General features: G+C 40.6%; 1 protein-coding gene across 13 annotated transcripts in view; it reads left to right on the top strand.

The window, feature by feature from the left end:
* tenm1 (teneurin transmembrane protein 1) overlaps positions 1–23,004 on the top strand; it is a 2,164,854-nt gene that overhangs the window by 2,049,370 nt on the left and 92,480 nt on the right. For all 13 annotated transcript variants that reach the window (XM_048544387.1, XM_059651404.1, XM_059651405.1 and 10 more), the window contains 4 exons: positions 2,316–2,435; positions 10,061–10,322; positions 14,661–14,928; positions 16,613–16,756. In XM_048544387.1, the coding sequence (XP_048400344.1) occupies positions 2,316–2,435; positions 10,061–10,322; positions 14,661–14,928; positions 16,613–16,756 (794 nt within the window). The remainder of the gene's footprint in view (positions 1–2,315; positions 2,436–10,060; positions 10,323–14,660; positions 14,929–16,612; positions 16,757–23,004) is intronic.

The raw sequence follows: 23,004 nt of genomic DNA, 5'->3' as shown, positions 1-23,004 counted from the left end.
GCAATTGGTAAGGATGAGGTCAAGTATGTTGTTCCTTCTTGCTGTTTCCCCCCACCGCCTGCTGCAGGCTCAGCCTAGCAGTTATGTCCTTTGAGACCCAACCAGCTCAGAGCAACCCTTGGTGGTGGACACTGAAATCCCCCACCCGAAGTACATTTAGTACCCTTGCCATTCTCAGTGCCTCCTGTAAGTTTTGCTCAACATGGAGGAGTACCGATTCATCAGCTGAAGGAGGACAGTCTGTGGTAATCAGCAGGAGGTTTCCTTGCCCATGCTTAACCTGAAACCGTGAGACTTCACGAGGTCCTGAGCCAATGTTGAGGACTCCTAGAGCAACTCCCTCCCGACTGTATACCACTGTGCCGCCACCTCTGCAGGGTCTGTCCTGCTGGTGAGACAGGACGTATCCAGGGATGGTGATGGAGGTGTCTGGAACATTGACTGTAAGGCATAATTCTGTGAGTAGGATTATGTCAGGCTATTGCTTGACTAGTCTGTGAGACAGCTCTTACAGTTCTGGCACTAGCCTCCAGATGTTAATGAGGAGGAATTTGCAGGGTCGACAGGGCTGTTTTTGCTGTCATTTTCTCCGGTGCCTCGGTCGATGCCCATTGCCAGTTGTCAGAAAAATCCACCTGGTTCACTAATGTCCTTCAGGGAACGGAGCTACTATCCTTACCTGTTCTGAATCTGGACGCATAGAAACTTGGTTGACTCTTAACTTCCGTATGCACAACTAGACATAGGTAATAAATGCTGGTCCTGCCATTAATATCCTCATCCGTGAATGAATAAGAAAAAAACTCAAAGTGCTGTTTAGAAGGAGGTTGAAAGATTTTGATTCACAAATAGTGAAGGAACGATGATACAATTTGAGGGCAGATGGTGTGTGGCTTGGAGGGGGTGCTTGTAAATGACCAGCCATTATCATTCCAGATGGTTGAGGTCACAGGTTTGGAGGTTAGGGTTGAGGAGTCTTGGTGAATTGCTGCAATGCCATTGTATGCTGATGTTGGAGTGAGCCAATGTTAGAAGGTGCAGAATGGGCCATTGATCAAGCAGAGTGCTTCATCTTATGCCATAGAATATTCGATATCAGAGCCAAATCAGGCTATTCGGTCTAATAAGTCTGCACTGTCATTAGATCTCAGCTGATACATTTTATAGAATCCCTAAAGTGTGAAAGCAGGCTATTCAGTCCATCAAGTCCACACTAACCCTACGAAGAGCAGTCTGCCTGAACCAACTTCCCCTATAACCCTGCATTTGCCATGGCTAATCTACTTAGCCTGTACATCCCTGGACACTATGGACAATTCAGCACGGCCAATCGACCCTAACCTGCACATCTTTAGCTTGTGGGAGGAAACTGGAGCACCCAAAGGGGACCCTTGCTGACAGGGAGAGAATGTGCAAACTCCACACAGACAGTCATCCAAGGCTGGAATCAAGCCCAGGTCTCTGGCACTGTTACACAGCAGTGCTAACGACTGAGCCATTGTGTCACTATAACTCAGTTAGCCCACTAGACCTCTTTTGAATCCCCACCATTCCTTCAACCACCATCCCCCAACTTCTGATTCCTTCACTGAATCCCCAGGAGGACCCAAAACCCTCAACTGACTTGACCACTCTGTAAGCTTCACAACCCCAGCACCCTGCTTACCCACACTCTGGATGCTCAAACAGAAGTGATCTACTCTTCAGTATAAACCTCCTCAACTTGATAAGTATAACATTTCATAAAAAGTCTTGACTAAGCAGTAGCTCTTTGAATATTTGTCAAAATGAATAACTTGAGTAGACATTTGCAGTTAAAAGCGGCAGCAACTTTGAGTCTCCAGTAATATAAATAGTAAAAATTCATAACAAATTACAAATGTGTAATTGTAATATCATTATTTAAAGAAGATTACCTACTTTAAATGGTCACTAAAGATCAAGATAGAAGTTTTACCCTCATTGCTATTTCTGCCGCTCCAGTTTGTGTCGACTGTTTTAAAAGAACAGTGTAATTCCATTCGCAAGTTGCTCCTGATAAGTTAAAAGCCTGTGACAGAGCAAAACACCATCAATCTAACCTCATTTAACCTGATTGAGATAAATAGGAAAATGATATGCATTAGACTCAATAGAGTATGACATTGAAACGAACCATTTGTTTGTCTTTGTTCAGTTTGTAATCCAAAGATGATTTACCAGAAATAGAGTTATGTGCAGCCATATCAGCTTTCTTTGCTGGCTTATTGCATGAAATAATTGCAAATATTGATCATCTTTTTTAATATATTTATCTGCACATTGTCTCATTCCAGCCGTGTGTGTGTCATTCGAGGACAGGTGGTTGCAGTGGATGAGATCCCGCTGGTTGGTGTGAACATCAGCTTTCTGCACCATGTTGACTATGGATACACGATTAGCCGCCAGGATGGCAGGTGCAGAACAATGCTTTTCTCTATTCCCTCAGACCCACTTGTCACCAGATGCATCCTGAGTCAAATTTGTTCGGAAATTGAACAAATAAGAAGGCAGGATGCTCATCAATGAGACATGAAAAATGAGGCTGAGATGGAAGGCTTATTGAGTAATAGGAAATATAACTGAATTTTTTGCAGTAAATCTGGAACAATGATAGATAATGCAATAAACACCAAAATGCTGGTTAAAATTAACAGGTTGCACACAGTCATTGGAGACACAAATAGTGTTAACTTTTCAAAACAATGACTTGTCATCTTCCTGACCTCTTTCTTAATTTGGATTTCTTGCATCTCATAATATTTTGTTTTTGTGTTAATGGTGCAATCATTGGACTCCAGGCAAATAAAATATTGATTTCTGTTAGCTTTCTTACCTTGTGATCAACATCCTGCAGTATGATGTTAATAAAAGGGAAGTAGAAAAATGAAAATCTTTAATAAAATATGAGTTAATTATCTTGCTTTAATTTATAATGCCTTTTCTCTGTCGGATTTCATATATTTAAAGAATTGAATCTTCAACCTATCTCGTTTAGTTAATGGAATTATTGTGTGGCAAATTAGATCCAAATAGGGCAAGAAAAAAATGGTGTTATAACTAATAGTCTAAAACTAATGACTCAAAAATTTGATCAGAAACCAACTTCAAACATCAGTTATCTAAATTGGAGAATATGACATTCAATAATACATTGAGTTCTTTTACAGCTTCTGACAACTTAACTCTTGGGAATTTGAATAATGATTTTTTTTATTGTGTTCACATTCAATTGAAGTGCACTACTAAAAATCTGATGTCATATGGAAGGTGCCTAGTGTTGTCTCATTGTTTAAGAAAGGTAGCAAAAACCAGCCAGGGGACTACAGTCCATTGAACTAGTGGTAGACACGGCATTGAAGAAGATATTCAGAGAGTGGGTGCACAAATGCTTGGATATTCAAGGTCTGATTTGGGATAGTCATCATGGCTTTGTGCACAAGAATCATGTCTGACAAATCTATTCATGCTTTTCGAAGAGGTAAGCAAGAGGATTGATGAGAGTAAGGCAGAGAATGCTGTCTATGTGGACTTTAGTCAGGCCTTTAACAAGGACCTGTACAGCAGGCTAGTCATGAAGGTTCGGTTGTGCGGGATCCAGGGAGAGCTAGCTCATGTTTTCGATGGTAGGAATAAGAGCCTGATGGCTGAAGGTTGGTTCTTGGACGGGAGTCCTGTGGCTCATGGTGTAACACAGGGGTCAGTACTGGGACCTTTGTTATTTTTCACTTTCATAAACGATCTGGATGTGAATGTACACAGCATGATTAGTAAGTTTGCGGATGATACAACATTAAGAGGTATCACTGATTGCAGTGAAAGTTATCAAAAATTACAGCGGGAAGTGGGCTGAGGATTGCCAAATGAAATTCAATACAGCTAAGTGTGAGGTGTTGGCCTTTGGAAAGTTCAACCGAGGTCAGAGCCATACAGTGAATCGTAAGTTCTGAGGAGTATTGTGGGACAGAGACACTGAGGAGTACAAGTACATAGTTGGTTGAAAGCAGCATCACAGGTAGACAGGGTGGTGAGCAAAGCATTTAGCAGGCCGGCCTTCTTCGGTCAAGGCAGTGCTTATAAGAGTTGGGACATTAAAGATGTACAAGTCATTGGAGAGGCCACATTTGCAGTGCGGTGCACAGTTTTGGTCATACTGTTACAGGAAAGGCATAGCTAAACTGGAAAATGTGCAAAGAGGAGTTACAAGGATGTTGCTAGGAATAGTAGGCCTGGGTTCTGAGGAGAGGTTGGCCAGGATTGGATTTTATTCCTTGGAATGTAGGAGAATGAGAGCTGACCTTACTGAGGTGGATAAAATCATGAGGGGCTTAGATAGGAAGAATGCATGTAGTCTTTTTCCCAGGGATGGGGAATGGGAAACTGGAGTGTACAGATTTAAGGTGAGAGGGGGCAGATTTAAGGAGGATGCGAGGAGCAACTTCTTCACATAGAGAGTGGTGCATATTTGGAACGGGCTGCCAGAGAAAGTGGTTGAGACAGGCTCAAAAAGAACAATTAAAAAAAACATTTGGGCAGGTACATAGATGGAAAGTGTTTGTAGGGGGACGTGGACCAAATGCAGGCAATTAGAACTTGTTGAGTGGGCAACAGAGTCAGCATGGACCAGTTTGGGCCGAAGGGCCTGTTTCCGTGCTGTGTTACACTCTGACTTTATATCCTAAGATGACAACAGTCAAAATCTTCTGTTGTTTCCATGTTCAGTAGTTGGAATAATGTTTTAGGTTTCATGTTGGTAATAGAAATGATTTAATCTTCAATTTACATGTATAATGGTAGGAGGGCCATACATTTCTGAAGAAGGATGGGCTGACTGTCTTTCCTCATGTCTATTTTAATGGTCTTTGTAATCCTGACACTTCGAAGTTCCTAATTTTAGTTAAGCTATCTGAAGAAGGCACATCCTTCTGAAGATTGAGTTAAATCCATTCTAGCTGCACTAAGACATCTACATGAATGTGGAAAATTATCTATCAACTAAAAAAGGCCAAAACTGATCTGCCAATTGCTCGCCCATCAGATTACTGCCAATCATCAGCAAAGCAATTGAAGTTCTCATCAATAGTAGTGTCAAACAAAACTTACACAGTAATAGTGATAATGGGAACTGCAGATGCTGGAGAATCCAAGATAATAAAATGTGAGGCTGGATGAACACAGCAGGCCCAGCAGCATCTCAGGAGCACAAAAGCTGACGTTTCGGGTCTAGACCCTTCATCAGAGAGGGGGATGGGGTGAGCGTTCTGGAATAAATAGGGAGAGAGGGGGAGGTGGACCGAAGATGGAGAGAAAAGAAGATAGGTGGAGAGGAGAGTGTAGGGGGGGATAGGTCAGTCCAGGGAAGACGGACAGGTCAAGGAGGTGGGATGAGGTTAATAGGTAGGAGATAGAGGTGCGGCTTGGGGTGGGAGGAAGGGATGGGTGAGAGGAAGAACAGGTTAGGGAGACAGAGACAGGTTGGACTGGCTTTGGGATGCAGTGGGTGGAGGGGAAGAGCTGGGCTGGTTGTGTGGTGCAGTGGGGGAGGAGACGAACTGGGCTGGTTTAGGGATGCGGTGGGGAAAGGGGAGATTTTGAAGCTGGTGAAGTCCACATTGATGCCATTGGGCTGCAGGGTTCCCAAGCGGAATATGAGTTGCTGTTCCTGCAACATTCGGGTGGCATCATTGTGGCACTAACCTGTTCTTCCTCTCACCCATCCCTTCCTCCCACCCCAAGCCGCACCTCCATCTCCTACCTACTAACCTCATCCCACCTCCTTGACCTGTCCGTCTTCCCTGGACTGACCTATCCACCCCCCCTCCCCCCACCTCCCCACCTATACTCTCCTCTCCACCTATCTTCTTTTCTCTCCATTTTCGGTTCGCCTCCCCCTCTCTCCCTATTTATTCCAGAACCCTCACCCCATCCCCCTCTTCTGATGAAGGGTCTAGGCCCGAAACGTCAGCTTTTGTGCTCCTGAGATGCTGCTTGGCCTGCTGTGTTCATCCAGCCTCACATTTTATTATCTTACACAGTAATAGCCTGCTCAGCAGATCTTAGTTTGGGTTCTTCTCGGGCCATTCAGCTCCTGTTTTCATGACAGGTTTTCATGACAACGAACGAAATGGTGTGGTGACAGTGATAGTTCCGGACATCAAGGCCATTCACCCAGGTGTGACATCAAGAAGCCCTTATGTAATGAACATAGTGGAAATAGTGCACTGAAAATGAACACTAAAATCTATTATTCATCACAAGTGAGAAATGCAACCAAGTTAATCACCAAGATGGTTAATGTCTGCCTGTGATCACCTTCTAAAACCAAATAAACTCACATCATGTTTTATCAATGAATAAGAAAACTCTAAACTTAGTTATGTAACAATTTTATCTTCTAACATGTGACAAGAACAGGTTATTAATTTGTATTGTCAAAGAATATACACCCTTTAAATCCAAACACGCATTCGCATGTGGGATAGACAGATAGATGAGACAAACAGTCCTTTCAGGAACATTTTAGGTGAAAAATGTAGACAAAAAGACACAAAGTCTGTGCACCAAAGGCCAAATTGAAAGGATGGATTGAGGTGAATTTTATTACATTTGTTTTAGTGCTTGACAATGATATCAATCTGTTATTGATTGCGGTCATTCTCAGTGTGGTAGCTGGACAGTTCAACTTAAGAACTTGACAATTTCTGAAGACGAGTCACTGCGCTTAAAATGTTAACTCTGCTTTCTCTCCATGGATGCTACCAGACCTGCTGAATTTCTCCAGCAATTTCTGTTCTTTTTTGTTTTCAGATTTGCAGCAGCTGTCCTTTGTTTTGTTTCAACTTAGATTTTGACTTGAATTAGAAGCTTTCTTTCTTTTTTGTGAAGTTTTTGAGGCTTATTATTTTCTCAATTAAAAAGAGGGAATTAAAAGGAGAGTTATTTTGCTGGCCATAGTTTCAACTGTTTTCTCTCCTTTCAGTGCCATGTCAAACTAACACTTTAAAGCAATTCAAACCCCATTGTTTGGCAGTTATTGTTTTGTTTCTAAAAGACATCTCATGCCAGTACAAAAATGTCAAAACCTAGCTTCCAGCAAAAAATATCAGTTTCATTTTTCCTTTGAGTTGTAAAAGGAGACAACTAATAATTCATTATCATCCACTGTATGTTTCCAAATAAAATATGAATAGTTCTTATACTGTACTGGGAAAATTCTCCACTGCTTGGACTCAAACGTAACACAAAGCAAACTGGTAGTGGTTGATGGATGTCAATCATCTCGTCCCAAGACTGTCACTGCAGGGGTTCCTCAGGGTAGCATCCTAGGCCCATCCATCTTCAATTGTTTCATCAGTAACCTTCCATCTATCACAACATCAAAGATTAGATATTCACTGATGATTGCACAATGTCCAGTGCCATTCCTGACTCCCCAGCTAATGATTAATTTCTATCATATGAAGCAAGATCTGAACAACATTCAGTTGTGAGCTGGTAAGAGGTAGAAAACATTAAGTTCACATGATGACCATCTCCTACATAAGGCAATCTAACCACCTCTTTTAGATACTCAATGGTATCATCATAAACATCCCAGGATTTAACGTTAACAGTGGCTCAGTGGTTAGTACTGCAGCCTCACAGCTCCAGGGACCCGGGTTTGATTCCAGTCTCGGGTAACTGTCTGTGTGGAGTTTGCACGTTCTCCCCGTGTCTGCGTGGGTTTCCTCCAGGTGCTCCGGTTTCCTCCCACAGTCCAAAGATGTACAGGCTAGGTGGATTGGCCATGCTAAATTGCCCATAGTGTTCAGGGGTGTGTGGGTTATAGGGGGATGGGTCTGGGTGAGATGCTTCAAGGGGCGGTGTGGACTTGTTGGGCCAAAGGGCCTGTTTCCACACTGTAGGGAACCTAAGAAACTGAATTGGACGAGGCATATAAATACTGATGCCCAAAGTCAGATGCTGGGAATTATGAGGTGAATAATTCATTTCCTGAATTCCCAAAGTCTGTTCATAATCGACATGTTGTGACAAAATATTTTACACTTGCCCGGATGAGTGCAGCTCCAACAACACTTACCCTTGACAGGATCCAGGACAAAGCAACCAACTTGCTTGGCAAGCTTTTCATCACTTTAAACATTCACTCCTTCTACGATTGACACACAGTCAAACCAGTGCATACAATTTTCATGATGCATTGCAATAATTCACCAAGATTCCTTCAACAGCACCTTCAAATCTGAGACCTCTACCACCTACACATACACAGATACATGGGAACACCATAATCAGCAATTTCTCCTCCAAACAACATACTCTCCTACCTTAGAACTGTATCACCATTCTTACTCTGTCACTGGATTAAATCATCGAAGTCTTTTCCTAACTACATTGTCTTTACACTCAACAATAGTTGGACTACACTGGCTCACAAAGGTGCTCAGCAACCACCTCCTAAAGCAAATGGGCAATAAATGCTGGCCTTGCAGGCAAGTGACACATCCCACAAGAGTATGAAAAATTGTATAACAAAGTGTGGAGCTGGATGAACACAGCAGGCCAAGCAGCATCTTAGGAGCACAAAAGCTGACGTTTCCGGCCTAGACCCTTTTCTGTTGAAGGGTCTAGGCCCGAAACATCAGCTTTTGTGCTCCTAAGATGCTGCTTGGCCTGCTGTGTTCATCCAGCTCCACACTTCGTTATCTTGGATTCTCCAGCATCTGCAGTTCCCATTGTCTCTGAAAAATTGTATAAGTATAGAATTAGTCAGAAAGTATTATGTTATTTACAATGTATATGAACCTGTTCAGTCAAATACTTTCTTTTGTGTGGTCATCTATTTTGGTAGGAATAATGGCAAAATGGACTGTGTTTTAAATGGTAAAAAAGTTACAGCATGCTGCTGTGCAGAGGACTTGGGTGTCCTTGTGCACGAATTGCTAAAAGTAGGTTTGCAGGTGCAGAAGGTAATTAAAAAGACAAATGGAATTTTGTCTGCTATTTCTAGAGGGATGGAGTTTAAAAACAGGGAGGCTATGCTGCAGCTATATAGGGTCCTGGTGAGGCCACAACTGGAGTACTGTGTGCAGTTTTGGTCTCCTTACTTGAGAAGGGATATACTAGCACTGGACGGGTGCAGAGGAGATTCACTCAGTTGATTCCAGAGTTGAGAGGGTTGGATTATGAGGAGAGACTGAGTAGACTGGGATTATAGTCATTGGAATTCAGTAGAATGAGGGGAGATCTTATAGAAACATATCAGATTATGCAGGGAGTAGATAAGGTGGAGGCAGGTGAAACTAGGACTAGAGGGCATAGCCTCAAAATAAAGGGAAGCAGATTAGGTCTGAGGTCAGGAGGAACCTCTTCACCCAAAGGGTTGTGAATCTGTGGAATTCCCTGCCCAGTGAAGCAGTTGAAGCTATCTTGCTGAATGTTTTTAAGGCAAGGCTAGATAAATTTTTGAACAGTAAAGGAATTAAGGGTTATGGTGAGTAGGCGGGGTAAATGGAGTTGAGTCTCAAAAAGATCAGCCATGATCTTATTAAATGGTGGGGGAGGCTCGAGAGGGCAGATGGCATACTCCTGCTCCTCGTTCTTATGTTCTTATGTATGATAAAACCCGTCAATATAAATTCTAAAATGACATATTTTGGTACTGCTTTACTTATTTGTTCATAAAAATGCAATTTCATCATAGTGAAGCAAAGGACCACTTGGAATAGCAAAATATCTTCATTAAAAACACATGCTAAAATGCAAAATAAAATGAGTGGGACAGATTTTCCAGATTGTTTATAATATTCATATGGAACTAACTAGAAAAAGAAAGTTGAAACTAATGTGAAATGATATTCCACAAGGTACAATCAAGGACAAACTTCCTCTGTGTTTAAAGCTTATTTGTAACTTCAATATTCGTGAAATATATGACAACTGCGATACTTGGAATATATTCACATCAAAGTCTGACACAGTTTTACATTTGATTTCTTCTTAAGCCTTTCTTATTTTGAATTATTCTTCTCTTTGTTGCCAGCTTTGATCTTGTAGTGGTTGGAGGAATCTCTGTCACACTTGTCTTTGAGCGTGCTCCTTTCATCACTGAAAATCGTACACTCTGGTTACCATGGAACAGATTTGTTGTTGTGGATAAAGTCATCATGAAGAGAGTAGAATTGAAGCCATCTTTCTGTGATTTCCGTAGCCTTGCTACTCTTATTCCAATTGTCCTTCCTTCGCCCCTGACTACTTTTACTGGATCTTGCCCAGGCAGAGGACCAGCCATCCCAGAAATACAAGTAGGACCAGCTAATTTCAGAATCCTGATGTGTTAAAATAAGAACATGTTGTTGAAATTTGCTGGGGACATTGTGTCATGGTTCAACATTGCAATTTTTATCAGGCTGGAGTTGTAAAGTTTGAAACATTAGGAAAATTATCAAAAGAAAATCAGTAAAATATAGTTGCTAGAGCTCAGTCTACTAATTACTGCACAGCCTCCAAATACCTTTTGAAAGCAAATGCAAGTGGCATTTTTTAAATTTCCATAGCATGTAAAATTTTGAGCCAGAAAAGAATTTATACTTTTCACACTAAAGCAAGATAGTCCTTTACCTTCATTGTATAATTTGAATTCATGCCAACAGGCAATGCTGCATCGAGCAGCAGAATGATTATTTGAAAGATGCACCTACTTGAATTCAAGAATGATAAAGCTAGGATATCTAGGCAAGCAAATAATGATCCAGCTCAAAAAATGGGTTAGTCAGCTATTTAAGGGCAAAATGTTTATACACTGGGACCTCAGAATATTTTCATATTGTATTCTCTTGTGGCAATTAAGAGTCCATGAATCCTTTCCTGCAAGTGCAGAGACAAAAACAGAGAATAGCAGGATTCTGAAGCACTTCACTGTCACTGAAATAGTTTTAAAGTGAAACTTTCAGGGAATACAGCAGCAAATTCGCTCAAGGCAATCCAAAAATTCAAATCAAAATGATAAATTAGCTGATGTAGTTTGTTAGTGGTGGTTGAGGGATAATTGCAAGCCAAGACAGCAAGCAATCTGTAACATTACCACCGGTATGTTTATGGGATGGTGGGTGCATCAAAGGTTTAATTTAATGTCCGCAATAATGTCAGTTATAAAATTTCAGGAAGAAAAAAAAATCATCTGGAGGCTACCATGTTCAATATTCCCATGAATCTAAATGATGATACAGCAACTCAAATGTTCCCGTTCAAAATTAGTGCAGTGTTGACCCTTGTACAATTGTGCAAAAGAATTTAAATGGCCGAAGCACTTAAAGGAATAAGAGGACAGTGTTGTATAAGATAATGATTTTGAAGAAGTTGAAGTGGCATGAGCTGCAACCCCTCCGATGAATGTCATACAAACTACAATCTACACTCAACTTCATAGGGAGCAGATGTCATCTGTACCCAGTAATTATGCCTGAGCGGTAATGCAGATGTACTTCTTGCTATCATGGAATAAACTATCTTGCTAACCAAGCAATGTGCTTGCTCTGTAAAGAAAATCCAGCAGTATCCATTATCACTGCACATTAAATAGACCCTAGACAAAATGTAAGTAAAAGAAGGTTGAGTGAAACATCCGGAACTCATGAGACCATGCCCACTATTATAAAAACTGTGAGCTCAAAACAGCCACACAGCTTTTAGAATTTGATCAGTGCTCCAGTGCAAATATTGTGGCATCAGAGCCCATTGCTCCAAAATTTTGCCTTGAGACCACACTGGCGGCCATGACCCACAGTTTAGGGAGCCCTGCCAATCCCTAATTTGCTGCAGAATGCAAAGAGCCCTTACTATTCACTTATAGTGCCTAAGCATCCTCACTGACAATGCTTCCATGATTATGGACCATTAAATATTTCCTCCTTTTGGCTACATAGTTATGAGGCATTGGCACGTGACTTAGGCACTGTCACCTTTAAATGTTCTTGCATGACTTTGAAAACCTTAGGCATGGGACAGACCTCTAGGTACACAATAGATTCTGCCAGATATTTATGTATGGTCCACCTATTGGACAAACAGATCCTGTTTACTTCCCAGGACATTATCATTCCACTAGGATCCCAGAGAATCATCTGTATTGGCTTGACTGCAATCCCAACAAGTAGGTACATAGTTCTCTGACAGATGACACAGTGTCCAGTCACCCATTTTCCTGATTATAAGACCAATTGAAAAGCACCACAGCCTTTCAAGAATGCAAGATGCTCCACATATTTCGATAATCTTGGGTCCTATTAGTTTAGTAACCACAGCAGAAGTGAGAAGAATGCATGAAAATATCTGTTATAAATTGCTGGTTTTGTACAATGAGTAAATATCCTTGCCAATGCTGTACACTTGTGATTTTTGAAGATTTTGGCAGGCATACTCTGGACTGAGAGGACTTTGGCCAGTTGACAGAATTCTGTAAAGGTATAGGCTCACCCTGTCTGGCCTCAGCTGCTGGAGGCTGTGGGGTCACTGGCAGAGGGGTGGTCAAAAGGTAGGGCATCTCTGGAGCTTTCTGAGAAGAAGCTGAGTGAAACCACTCTGTCTCTTTAAGAAGAAGGGACATGAGGGACATGTGCTTCATCCACTTCTTACCTTGCCATTGACCCTGAGCGGTGTGGCTAGAGTAACACAGTGCAAGTCCAAACACAGATCCAGCAAACCCTGAGTCTTCCATTCCTGAAAGAATGTGCTCCTTTCAATTGCTACAGGTTGGTACCTGTTTCATAGTCAGGAAAGTGGTGACCAGACATTGACTAATCTGTAAGGGAACCATAAACTCTATTCATTGTGATTGGAGTCAAGGTATGATGGATAACTATGGTTTCCAAGCTGGCTGCTACCCTGTCCATCATGACAGCAAAGTGGGCGGTGACCCCACAGTAGACAGAAGATGAATAGGCCCCTTGATCTTTCTCTCCAGTCTAGTGAGGACATATGACACACCTCCTAACGACCCCTGCCTCTCTCTCTCTCTGCAATTTTAACTTGTCACTTATGGTCCAATACAGAGGGACGTGTTCTAAACAGGGCTGAGCAGTAACCTTGGTCTCCCTTAAGTGCCAGAGACCTTGGGCCTTTCTTCCTCCATTAGCTGTTTCCATGCACCAATGATGTGCTCACTAGGTTGTGCTCCCAAGCCTAGTCTAGCTCATTATCTATAGCTGTGATCATCTCTGTGCTGCTGGGAGTGATCACTTTGCCAAAGCAGACTGCTATGTTGTTTATTGGATTCCTAGACTATTCCTATCTCTCTGTCACAACTGAAACAGTCCCAACCAGCTCAGCCTCGTGCTTCTCAAATTATCTTTGAGGATCTTTATGTCTGTCACTCCTCTTGGTACTATCCATATAGTGGTGGGCCAGTATTTTTCTGCAGTACAGTGAAGAGAAGGTTTGAGTTGGATGGCAGTAGATACAGGAAGACTCTTTAAGTGTGTCTAACCTTGCCATGCAGTGAGCTATTCCCAGTAAGTGAGTAGTAAGCGTAGTGCCCAGGAAGGATTAGCAGTTTGAGAGCAAGAGGAGGGTCTGAGCCTTTGAATGCACATCTTGGAAGCTGGCAGGCTTTAACTCTTTGTGAGATGCCTTTGCATGACAGAGTTAGATGCCCTTGTGAGGTTGAGCTGACAAAGAGGAGATAATGTCACTTACTTCGGAGCACAGAATTTGATGTCTTCTGCCGTGGTAGCTGTATACTTTGGTAGGGTCATTGGCAGTGACTCATGCTGCTATTCCAGCCTAGCCTGGATAGGTTTAATAGAATGGCCTCTTGATGCCATTGCCCTGGAAGTGGACCTCCCTTCAGTCCCTGACTCAATACAATAATATTTGCAATGGAAGATCACTACATTGAGGGGTGTGTTTCTGCTGTTTAGGAAACATTTCTTCAATGTTGTAGGAGGCCGCCATGTACTGACCATTTTGCAGCAAATGACGTGATGTCCAACTGTCCTTTAGTCATGGGACCAGAAACTAAGATTCTGGAATGGCCTACCAGGAGCGATGAACTTCCTGGTCCCTTTTCACATGTGATTCACCAAGTCAGTCATTCAACATTTTGCTGCATAGACAAACACTGAGAAGCAGGTAATTGTGCAAGATAGCTGAACATGGGCAATGGTGGATGGGATTGCATCTATGTTGCCTGCCACCATACCTTAAATGCAGAACAGAAATTATTAGCCCAATGTCTTACAGGGTGAATCTCCCTTTTTAGCTACATCAATGTATTTTGAAGTCAATTATATGAGTAAATAAGAGTACTTTGCTGTTATTAGTCAGCACACCAAGCATTCTTTTCTCTGGCTATGTGAAATGATCAATTAGTGCTAAATTAAGGGGACATTCATATTGGGCTCACGTCCTTTTTGGAGCTGGACTGAGCTTGCCAAAACTAAATTTGCAAGACACAACCACAGCTGGTAAACAGGAGAGACCCATCCCATCGGTCTTAGATGAATCTGCACCCAAATTCTTTGAACTCTTGCTCAGAAAATGACTAATGTCAAAACAAATTACTGTGTTTCATCATTATTATAGAAGCTCTACTGTTGCATGGTACAAAACTATGCAAACTCAAAGAAATTAATGTTCTTTGGCAGGTTGTACAGGAAGAGATTGCTATCCCAGCCAGCTTTGTGAAGCTCAGTTACCTCAGCAGCAGTGCTCCTGGGTATAAATCATTATTGAGGATTATCATGACTCATGCATTTACTCCAACTGGATTAATCAAGGTTCATCTCATGATTGCTATTGAGGGACGGCTCTTTCAGAAATGGTTTCCAGCTAGACCTGACCTAGCTTACACTTTCACATGGAACAAAACAGATGTTTATGGCCAGAGGGTTTCTGGTCTCACTGAAGCAGAAGGTATGTTATCTAATGTAAGTCTACGCAATGCATTGTTATGAATGTAAATAAACAAAACCAACGTTATTATTTCAAATAATTTCTGTGACAAAATATTCTCTGGAAGTCCTTGGAAACTGCTGTTTTAATTTTGTTTCTGTGTGTGCTTGTGTTTTTGTACATACATAAACTTAAATTCATTAGTTAGTGTGGATGACAAATTATTTGACCGAATATTTAAATTGGAGTGAGAACATTAGTTTCTGTTTGAGAGTTGCCTTTATGACAATATTCAGGGCAGCCACTGTTTTTAAAATTGTTAGATAAAGGACTTGACTGGGACATTTTTTTGCAATTCTTTCTTTCCTTAATAAAACTGTGATTTCACATTTGGCATTTGGTTCGCTACCCTATTTTCCAAAGTTTCTAAATACAAGTCAGTACAAAACCAGTACTACAGTCAAGTTAGTAACCTCATACCTCCAAAGTATACCAGAACAAGTAACCAAAACATGACATCAGAACTAGTAAACCATTGCTCAATATTTTAACATCTTTCAAGAGAGAACTGAATTACTAAGACTAATGCAACCTATTGGAAGCCTTAAGTTGGACTCCTGGACTGGACAAATGAGTGGATCACATTTAGGAGAATAGTTGAGAAAATGCAATTGAATTCAATCCGCCAATGCTTAACAAGTCGCAAGAATTACTCAGGCCCTGATTTTTATTCCATGAATAAGTGCACAGTGGGAGGAAAAATCCTGAATCTGCAAACATAACCTTCGGAAATTGCTGCTGGCTTAATCAGGGATTGGGGTGGGATTGTATGGTCTGCCTTGGAATTCCGGTCAAGCGATCAGGGAAGACCTGACTGGGCTGCCTGTTCCTGAGGACGATTGGGCAGAGAACATGGCCTGGACTGTGGCCAAAAATTGAAATAAAGGAATAATACATTTCTCCAGCCCTCACCCTGACAGCTCCCTTGCTTGTATTCTTTTAATGGGAAGGGATTGAGGGTTATACAATGATTCCCAATGTCATCTACCATTTTCAGACAGTTTTCCATTGCTTTAAAAATCTACCTCTGTTAATCAGTGATCCCAATGGGAGTATAGATTTCTTACATTTGGCAAAAATGATACGAGTTCACCTGCCACTCACTCCATCACCAACAGCTGATTTTCAGTTTTTGGCTCACTGGACAAGGTACTGGAGAGCAATCGATGCTTGTGGAGTAGCATCCTAAGAAGAATCAATGCCCTGAGGGAAAAAAATCTTAAAATAAAACATGGATCATCAAACCTCTTCAGATACTTTAAGTGCTCAAGGTGATGATTTTCAGGCAATATTTCTGGACAATTGTTGGTCTCCCAGGGTTTGATTAATATTATCTGACAAAAACTTTCACAGCATTCTGATTTTTGTGAAGCCAGATTTTTGATATTTTTCTCTGCCAATCATCCCAAAAATGTATGATGCCATCACTTACGGTGTTAAAAGCATCAAATAATGCATTAAAATAAAACTATCCTCCTTGAATGTATTTTAAAGGATTTGCATATGCAGGAGTATGAATGAATTATCCTCACTTTGGGGAAAATAAACGTATTTTCCAAACAGAAATGCCTATGTTAATGCCAGTCCTTGAATCTATAATCTCAGAAGGAAAAAGTTTCACTGTTCCTTTGTAACTGTTTCTCAGTTTCAGTTGGATATGAATATGAAACCTGTCCTGATCTGATTCTGTGGGAGAAAAGGACAACAACTCTACAGGGATTTGAGAAGGATGCCTCCAATCTAGGTGGTTGGTCTTTGGACAAACATCATGTATTGAACATACAAAGTGGTAAGGATCTCTAATGTAACACAAATGTTTGCTTCACTTGAATTCATCAGAATCATGTTTGCCAATTTCTCAGTATTATTAAAAGCAGTAGTATATCTTGATTCACCCCAAGACCTGGGATCAAATACAACCTATATCAATGAAATTATGGTCTCCACCCAATTTACAATAGTATGTTTCAGCAGCCCCAAACCAATTCCTAATGAGTAAAAATCAAATACATAAAGCTAACTCATTACTTGACAAAAAAATGATGGTCGCACTCAGATAAACCATAGGAATTCTGGGGGAGCAAATCAATTTAGGGGCCTTGTTCTGGGTTGGTGCTGATGTATGTAATTGGTGGAAGGAGTTTTACACTGCATTTACTTTTTTTACACCTACCTTTGCCATGATTGGTGCTCACAGTGAGGTCAAAAGATTCAATAGCACAGCAAACACTTCGTTTTCACTGCTCAAAAAAAGAGAGACTCAGCTTCTAATATGTCAGGCATCAGGTGCTCTGTCTTTACAAACTGGAAGTGTGATCCCAACATGTTGCTTTAGAGAATAAAAGGTGTCAGAAATTATTATTCAAAACAGATGTTAGGCATCTGGTTTTGTAAATAAAGGATCAAATAATATCTTGTTGGAGGTCTACTGTTCAAAGTTAGGTTGCCTTCTTAACCCAAAAAGCATCATGGGCTATAAAGTACTTTGAGACAATATGAGGTTATGAAAAGCTCAAATCTGCCTTTCTATCTTGCTTCTTAAAAAAAAGTCAAGCAGTGTTACAAAAAAACCCTCATTTCCACTTTGTACTAGTACAGATATTGACCCATCTTGTAGAAGTTGTTATTCAACCTCAATGAAGCATCTTCTTTCAACATTTTTCTGTCAACCCATTATCATTTCGAAGAAAATGTTCTTTAAAATATCACCACACAGAACTTTTATAAATTTTCGTTTCTTTTTCCTTCAAATTACATTTATTGTCCACATTAAATGCCTTGTTGGCTTCAGGTGTATATTTCTCTTAATTATCTTAAGATTTTGTTTTAATATTCTGATCCTGGAGGTTCTAGCCATCCTAGACATTTACCATCACATAAGGGTATTTCCTTATTAAAGAACCAAATCACTTGTGAATCAGCTACCTTGGATAGCAAGCAACTAGAATGGTTTCTTCTGTTCGGACATAGTCAGTATGGTTTTAACTAATCTAAATGCATTTCTGTCAAAATCCTTGTGTTTGTAGAAAGAGAATGCAGCAAGCATTCCTCACATTTTCAAAATATATTTGCTAAGACAGTGTTTTAAGATACTCTAATAATTATCTGCACAATGGTTTGAAACACTAAGTTTTGGTGCTTTTGAAAGTAACATCACTCTCATTTTATCAACAAATCCCTTAATGTACTTGAATAGAGAGATGAGAAAGTGAAAGCAGCTTTGTGGGATGCACAGGAAATTAATGATCAAAAGGCAGGCTGAGAAATAGAAATTAGACTTTTAGGAGAGGTGATGCTATCTCAGCAGTATAGAGTATATCATACAGTATACACAATTGTTTGTTTAAATTAAACAACATGACCTTCTGATGTGTAATAATTTGCTCATGAAAGGATACGATTTACTAATTCAACTAAGGAAAGCTGATCATAACTGTTCCTTAATGTTTGCATAGGGTTGTCATGTCATAAATGTGAACATGAAGTGGAATATGTAAATAAAAGGTATGAATTTAAAAAATAAATTAACTTAAGTTTGCAAACCCTCAACCAATTATTTCCCATTCTCTAAGCTACTACTCTTGAAAAATAAATTGGTCATGATTTGCCAAGTGCATGGCCACAGGAGATCAATTAATGAATAAAACTTGCAATTGGTTTTAGCAAAATAAGCAACACTGTAGTCAAATACAAATCAAAGAATTAGTGAAAGTTCTAGAGTATTATTCAATAGAAATGATGGTTTAATTATTGCATCACTACAAAATTAGAACCTGGACGTTAACCCCTATCTAATATGAATGTGCTTGTCCCACTGTTGGTATGCACTGCTGAGTGATTGTTTTCAAATGCAATATCAGTCTACACAAGGCAGTTTGATTCAAACTGCAGTTACCACAGCAAACTCACTACATCACATTACTGAAAGCCATTAAACTGTCAAAACACTGTAAGCAGCATGCAATACGGATAATAATGCACATAGGGCATGTGGAAGTGCTATTCAGCAATCTAATGAAATTGAAATCACAATTAAAATTTGCTGATTTCCCCATTAGTAGCAAAGGAGATGTTGGCTTTCCGTTAGAAATGAACTCAGCTCCAAATTCAATACTGTCTGGCTATTCACAAACTGACAGGGGAGGTGATGACCGAGTGGTATTATTGCTGAACTGTTAATCAAGAGACCCAGATAACGTTCTGGGGATGCAGGTTTGAATCCTACCATGGCAGATGGTAGCATTTGAATTCAATTTAAAAATGTCTGCAGTGAAGAATCTAATGACGACCATGAATCCATTATTGATTGTCAGGGAAAACCCATCTGATTCACTAATGTCCTTTAGGGAAGGGAACTGCCATCCTTTCCTGGTCTGCCTACGTAGGACCCCAGACCCACAGCAATCTGGTTGACTCTGAATTGCCCTCTGGGCAATTAGGGGTGGGCCTTAAATGCTGCCTAGCCAGGCTGCCCTTATCCTGTTAATGAATAAAAGAAAAATCTCACACGAAAGTAACTATATCCAACCTGCTTATTTTATATACTACACACTGCCTATTTCATGTACAACACGCTGCCTATTTAGTATACTACACACTGCCCATTTTGTTTACTACACACTGCCTATTTTACTTTGGGCCACTTTATGGAATGCTGGTAATCCAAATATCTCCTACTGATGGAGGCTGGATAGGGTCATTGCTATTCTGCCTTAATGCTCATTGACTGGGCCCACTTTCTTTGTTGCATACTGCTGAATGGCCGTGGTACCGGTCTCTCCCAATACTTGGTTCGGGCTATCCTTTCCATTTCCTGACATTTTGTGTTTGTGTTTCCTGCTGAAACTGTTCACTTGTTTGAGTTTTTGGGCATGGCACATCGTGGTGTTGGCTGGTGGGTAGAGTGAACCTATATTGTTTGCAATGGATTGTGTACAATATTAGGATTCAAGCACAGGGCAAGTGACTATCTTAAAGATAATGTTGAAAGACTACTGAAAAATGTAGTGATTCAAAATTTGCACCAACTCTGGTTGCATGGTTTAGTTTTCTAAGGTATGAAATTTTTCCTCCCTAAGACAGAGCGGGGTCTTACGACTGGTGTATTCAGGAGTTGTATGATTCTGAACACCTGCAGGTGACAGCTTGCTGGGTTCACCAGTGAAACTAATTTGCCTATATTGATTTTATTCTCTCCAGCATTTTCTGTGTAAAGTAACAACTTTCTAATCTACTTAAACATTTCCATTATAATATAATAAAACATAAGAATGAAAGAAAAGAATGAACATTATTACATGACATTTTCTAATTAAACAAGCGTCAGGTTTTTAAAAACATTTCAGCACAGAGGAACAAATGAGACAAAATCACTCATGCTCGTTGCTACCTCTATGTTAAAACTGACATTAATCTTTTAATGTTGTGGATAATATTCAGTATGTCCCATTTGGAATAATGAAAAATAAAACTCCAGCTGCCACTGCTCTTGACTTTCCATATCAAGCAGATGTTCACCTGCACATCCGCCAATATGGTATACTGCATCCGCTGTACACGGTGTGGCTTCCTCTACATTGGGGAAACCAAGCGGAGGCTTGGGGACCGCTTTGCAGAACACCTCCACTCGGTTCACAGTACACAACTGCACCTCCCAGTGGCAAACCATTTCAACTCCCCCTGCCACTCCTTAGACGACATGTCCATCCTGGGCCTCCTGCAGTGCCATAATGATGCCACCTGTAGGTTTCAGGAACAGTAACTCATATTCTGCTTAGGAACCCTGCAGCCCAATGGTATCAATATGGATTTCACCAGCTTCAAAATCTCCTCTCCCCCCATTGCATCCCAAAACCAGCCCAGCTCGTTCCCGCCTGCCTAACCTGTTCTCCCTCTCGCCTATACCCTCCTCCCACCTCAAGCCGTACCTCTATTTCCTACCTACTAACCTCATCCCGCCCCCTTGACCTGTCCGTCCTCCCCGGACTGACTTATCCCCTCCCTACCTCCCCACCCATACTCTCCTCTCCACCTATCTTCTCCTCCATCCATCTTCAGTCCGCCTCCTCCTCTCTCTCTATTTATTTCAGAATCCTCTCCCCATCCCCCTTTTCTGATGAAGGGTCTAGGCCCAAAATGTCAGCTTTTGTGCTCCTGAGATGCTGCTTGGCCTGCTGTGTTCATCCAGCCTCACACTTTGTTATCTTGGATTCTCCAGCATCTGCAGTTCCCATTATCTCTTGCTGCCACTTGCGTTTTAAATTGCACAAAGACGTTGGTGATGGTTAAAAGTGTGCTGCAAAAGGAGGGAAAACGTCTTATTTGGTTTTGTAACTAGTCCAAAGATAATTCATTTCTGACATTGAAAGAAATAACATTTATTCTTCAATTTAACCTGTACACTCTAAGGACTCTTGGACCACTTTGGATATAAACCCAATTGGTAGCATTTTAAAAATCAAAAGAACTGTGGATGCTGTGAATCAGGAACAAAAAAACAGAAGTTGCTGGCAAAGCTCAGCAGGTCTGGCAGCAACTGTGAAGAAAAAATCAGAGTTAATGTTTCGGGTCCCATGACCCTTCCTCAGAACCGTTTGATTTTGAGTTGGGTTCTATTAATAAATGAAGATTTAAAGTTAATATTCTCCACTATTACCACCTTTAAGTATTTTGCTAGATGTTTATTCTATAGCACATTATTCTAATTAGATATGTTCCTTATAATCATCATTATAAATACAAGAGAAACATTTAAGGCATTCTTTTTGAAAAAAGAAAATAATTGCACAAAACTTGTAGAGGCAAAGTTTTTGTTATATTGACAGGTTAAAATTCAAAAGGAGTTTAAGTTTAAACAACAAGAATTTGTGAGTAAACTGGGAAATCAAATAAAACATCTGTATTTGAAGATTAAACTTGTAAATAATCACACCGGGAACACATTGAAGGAATACATGTAAAAGATACATTTAATGATATTTGTTGATTAGAGAATGGAGGGATAATAGGAGAAAGCAATTATCTGGTTTCAATATGTGAAAAAGGATTAGATTTTTAGTTCACCTAGTTTCCTGTTCCTATAATTCCTAGATGCTTATGCATTTGATTCTTTGTCATTTCAGTGTATTACAGAAATAATTTTATTGTCTTATTTTGTGGTGGTTTTATTTTTGCACTGTGACCACAAGGATTATTTACTATACAGTGATAAAGGGAAGGTAGAAGTATGTGGTTGCTAGTAACAGAAATTTGGGGTTCCTTTTATTAATATCAAAATTACATTAGCTTTCAGGACAACCTGGGAAGAAAAGGACTGTCTCTGTTAGCTTTTTGTCCTATTCATCACGATTCTGTTCCTCAGTTGCATCTCCCAAAGCTGGAGGCAAAGGCTGCCCCATCACACTGGTGTTTGTATGTAGCAGTTAACCCTCAGCAAGCTGATCAAGGCTCATTCAGAGACACAATCAGAGAATTATCATTTCAGGATGTCAGTGTCTGTTCTGTCACATTTTCCGTTGTAGCTTGGATCTCATTGTGGACAACCCACATGTGCATTGGCTACAAACCAGTGTCATGAATCATATCATTGGAGGATAGCCAGTAGACATCCTTTGATTTTCTATGGTAACTGAAATGCAGCTGGCACAGCTGCTGGCCACAGAATGTTGTCAGGATGCTGTGCTTTTTTTATGTGCTATCTTACAAGCTGGATATGGAGTGAACACAATCCCTTTTTGAGCAGATTGTGAGTGTGTTGAAAAGCAATACGCGCAGTGAGATATCCACAGCTACTGGCTAATGGCTACTTGGGGAAGCCTGCAATGCAAACAAATGTTGGTGCTCCCTCTACCTGCTTGTCTCTGACAAGCAAAAAAGGAATGAAGTTGATGATTTTGGAATAGAAATGACCTACTTTACACTGTGGCTATCAAAAAACTGTGAGACATTGCTCAAATATTCAGCTCCTGCCAAGAATGATCCAGACTCACAGGCTTATTGCCACAATCAAAGTAGTCTTCACCCTGTTCTGAGATCAGG

Source organism: Stegostoma tigrinum, chromosome 15 (assembly GCF_030684315.1).
Source record: "Stegostoma tigrinum isolate sSteTig4 chromosome 15, sSteTig4.hap1, whole genome shotgun sequence".
NCBI classification, from domain to species: domain Eukaryota; kingdom Metazoa; phylum Chordata; class Chondrichthyes; order Orectolobiformes; family Stegostomatidae; genus Stegostoma; species Stegostoma tigrinum.
Note: the sequence above shows the minus strand (reverse complement) of the source record. Positions and strands in the feature narration are given on the sequence as shown.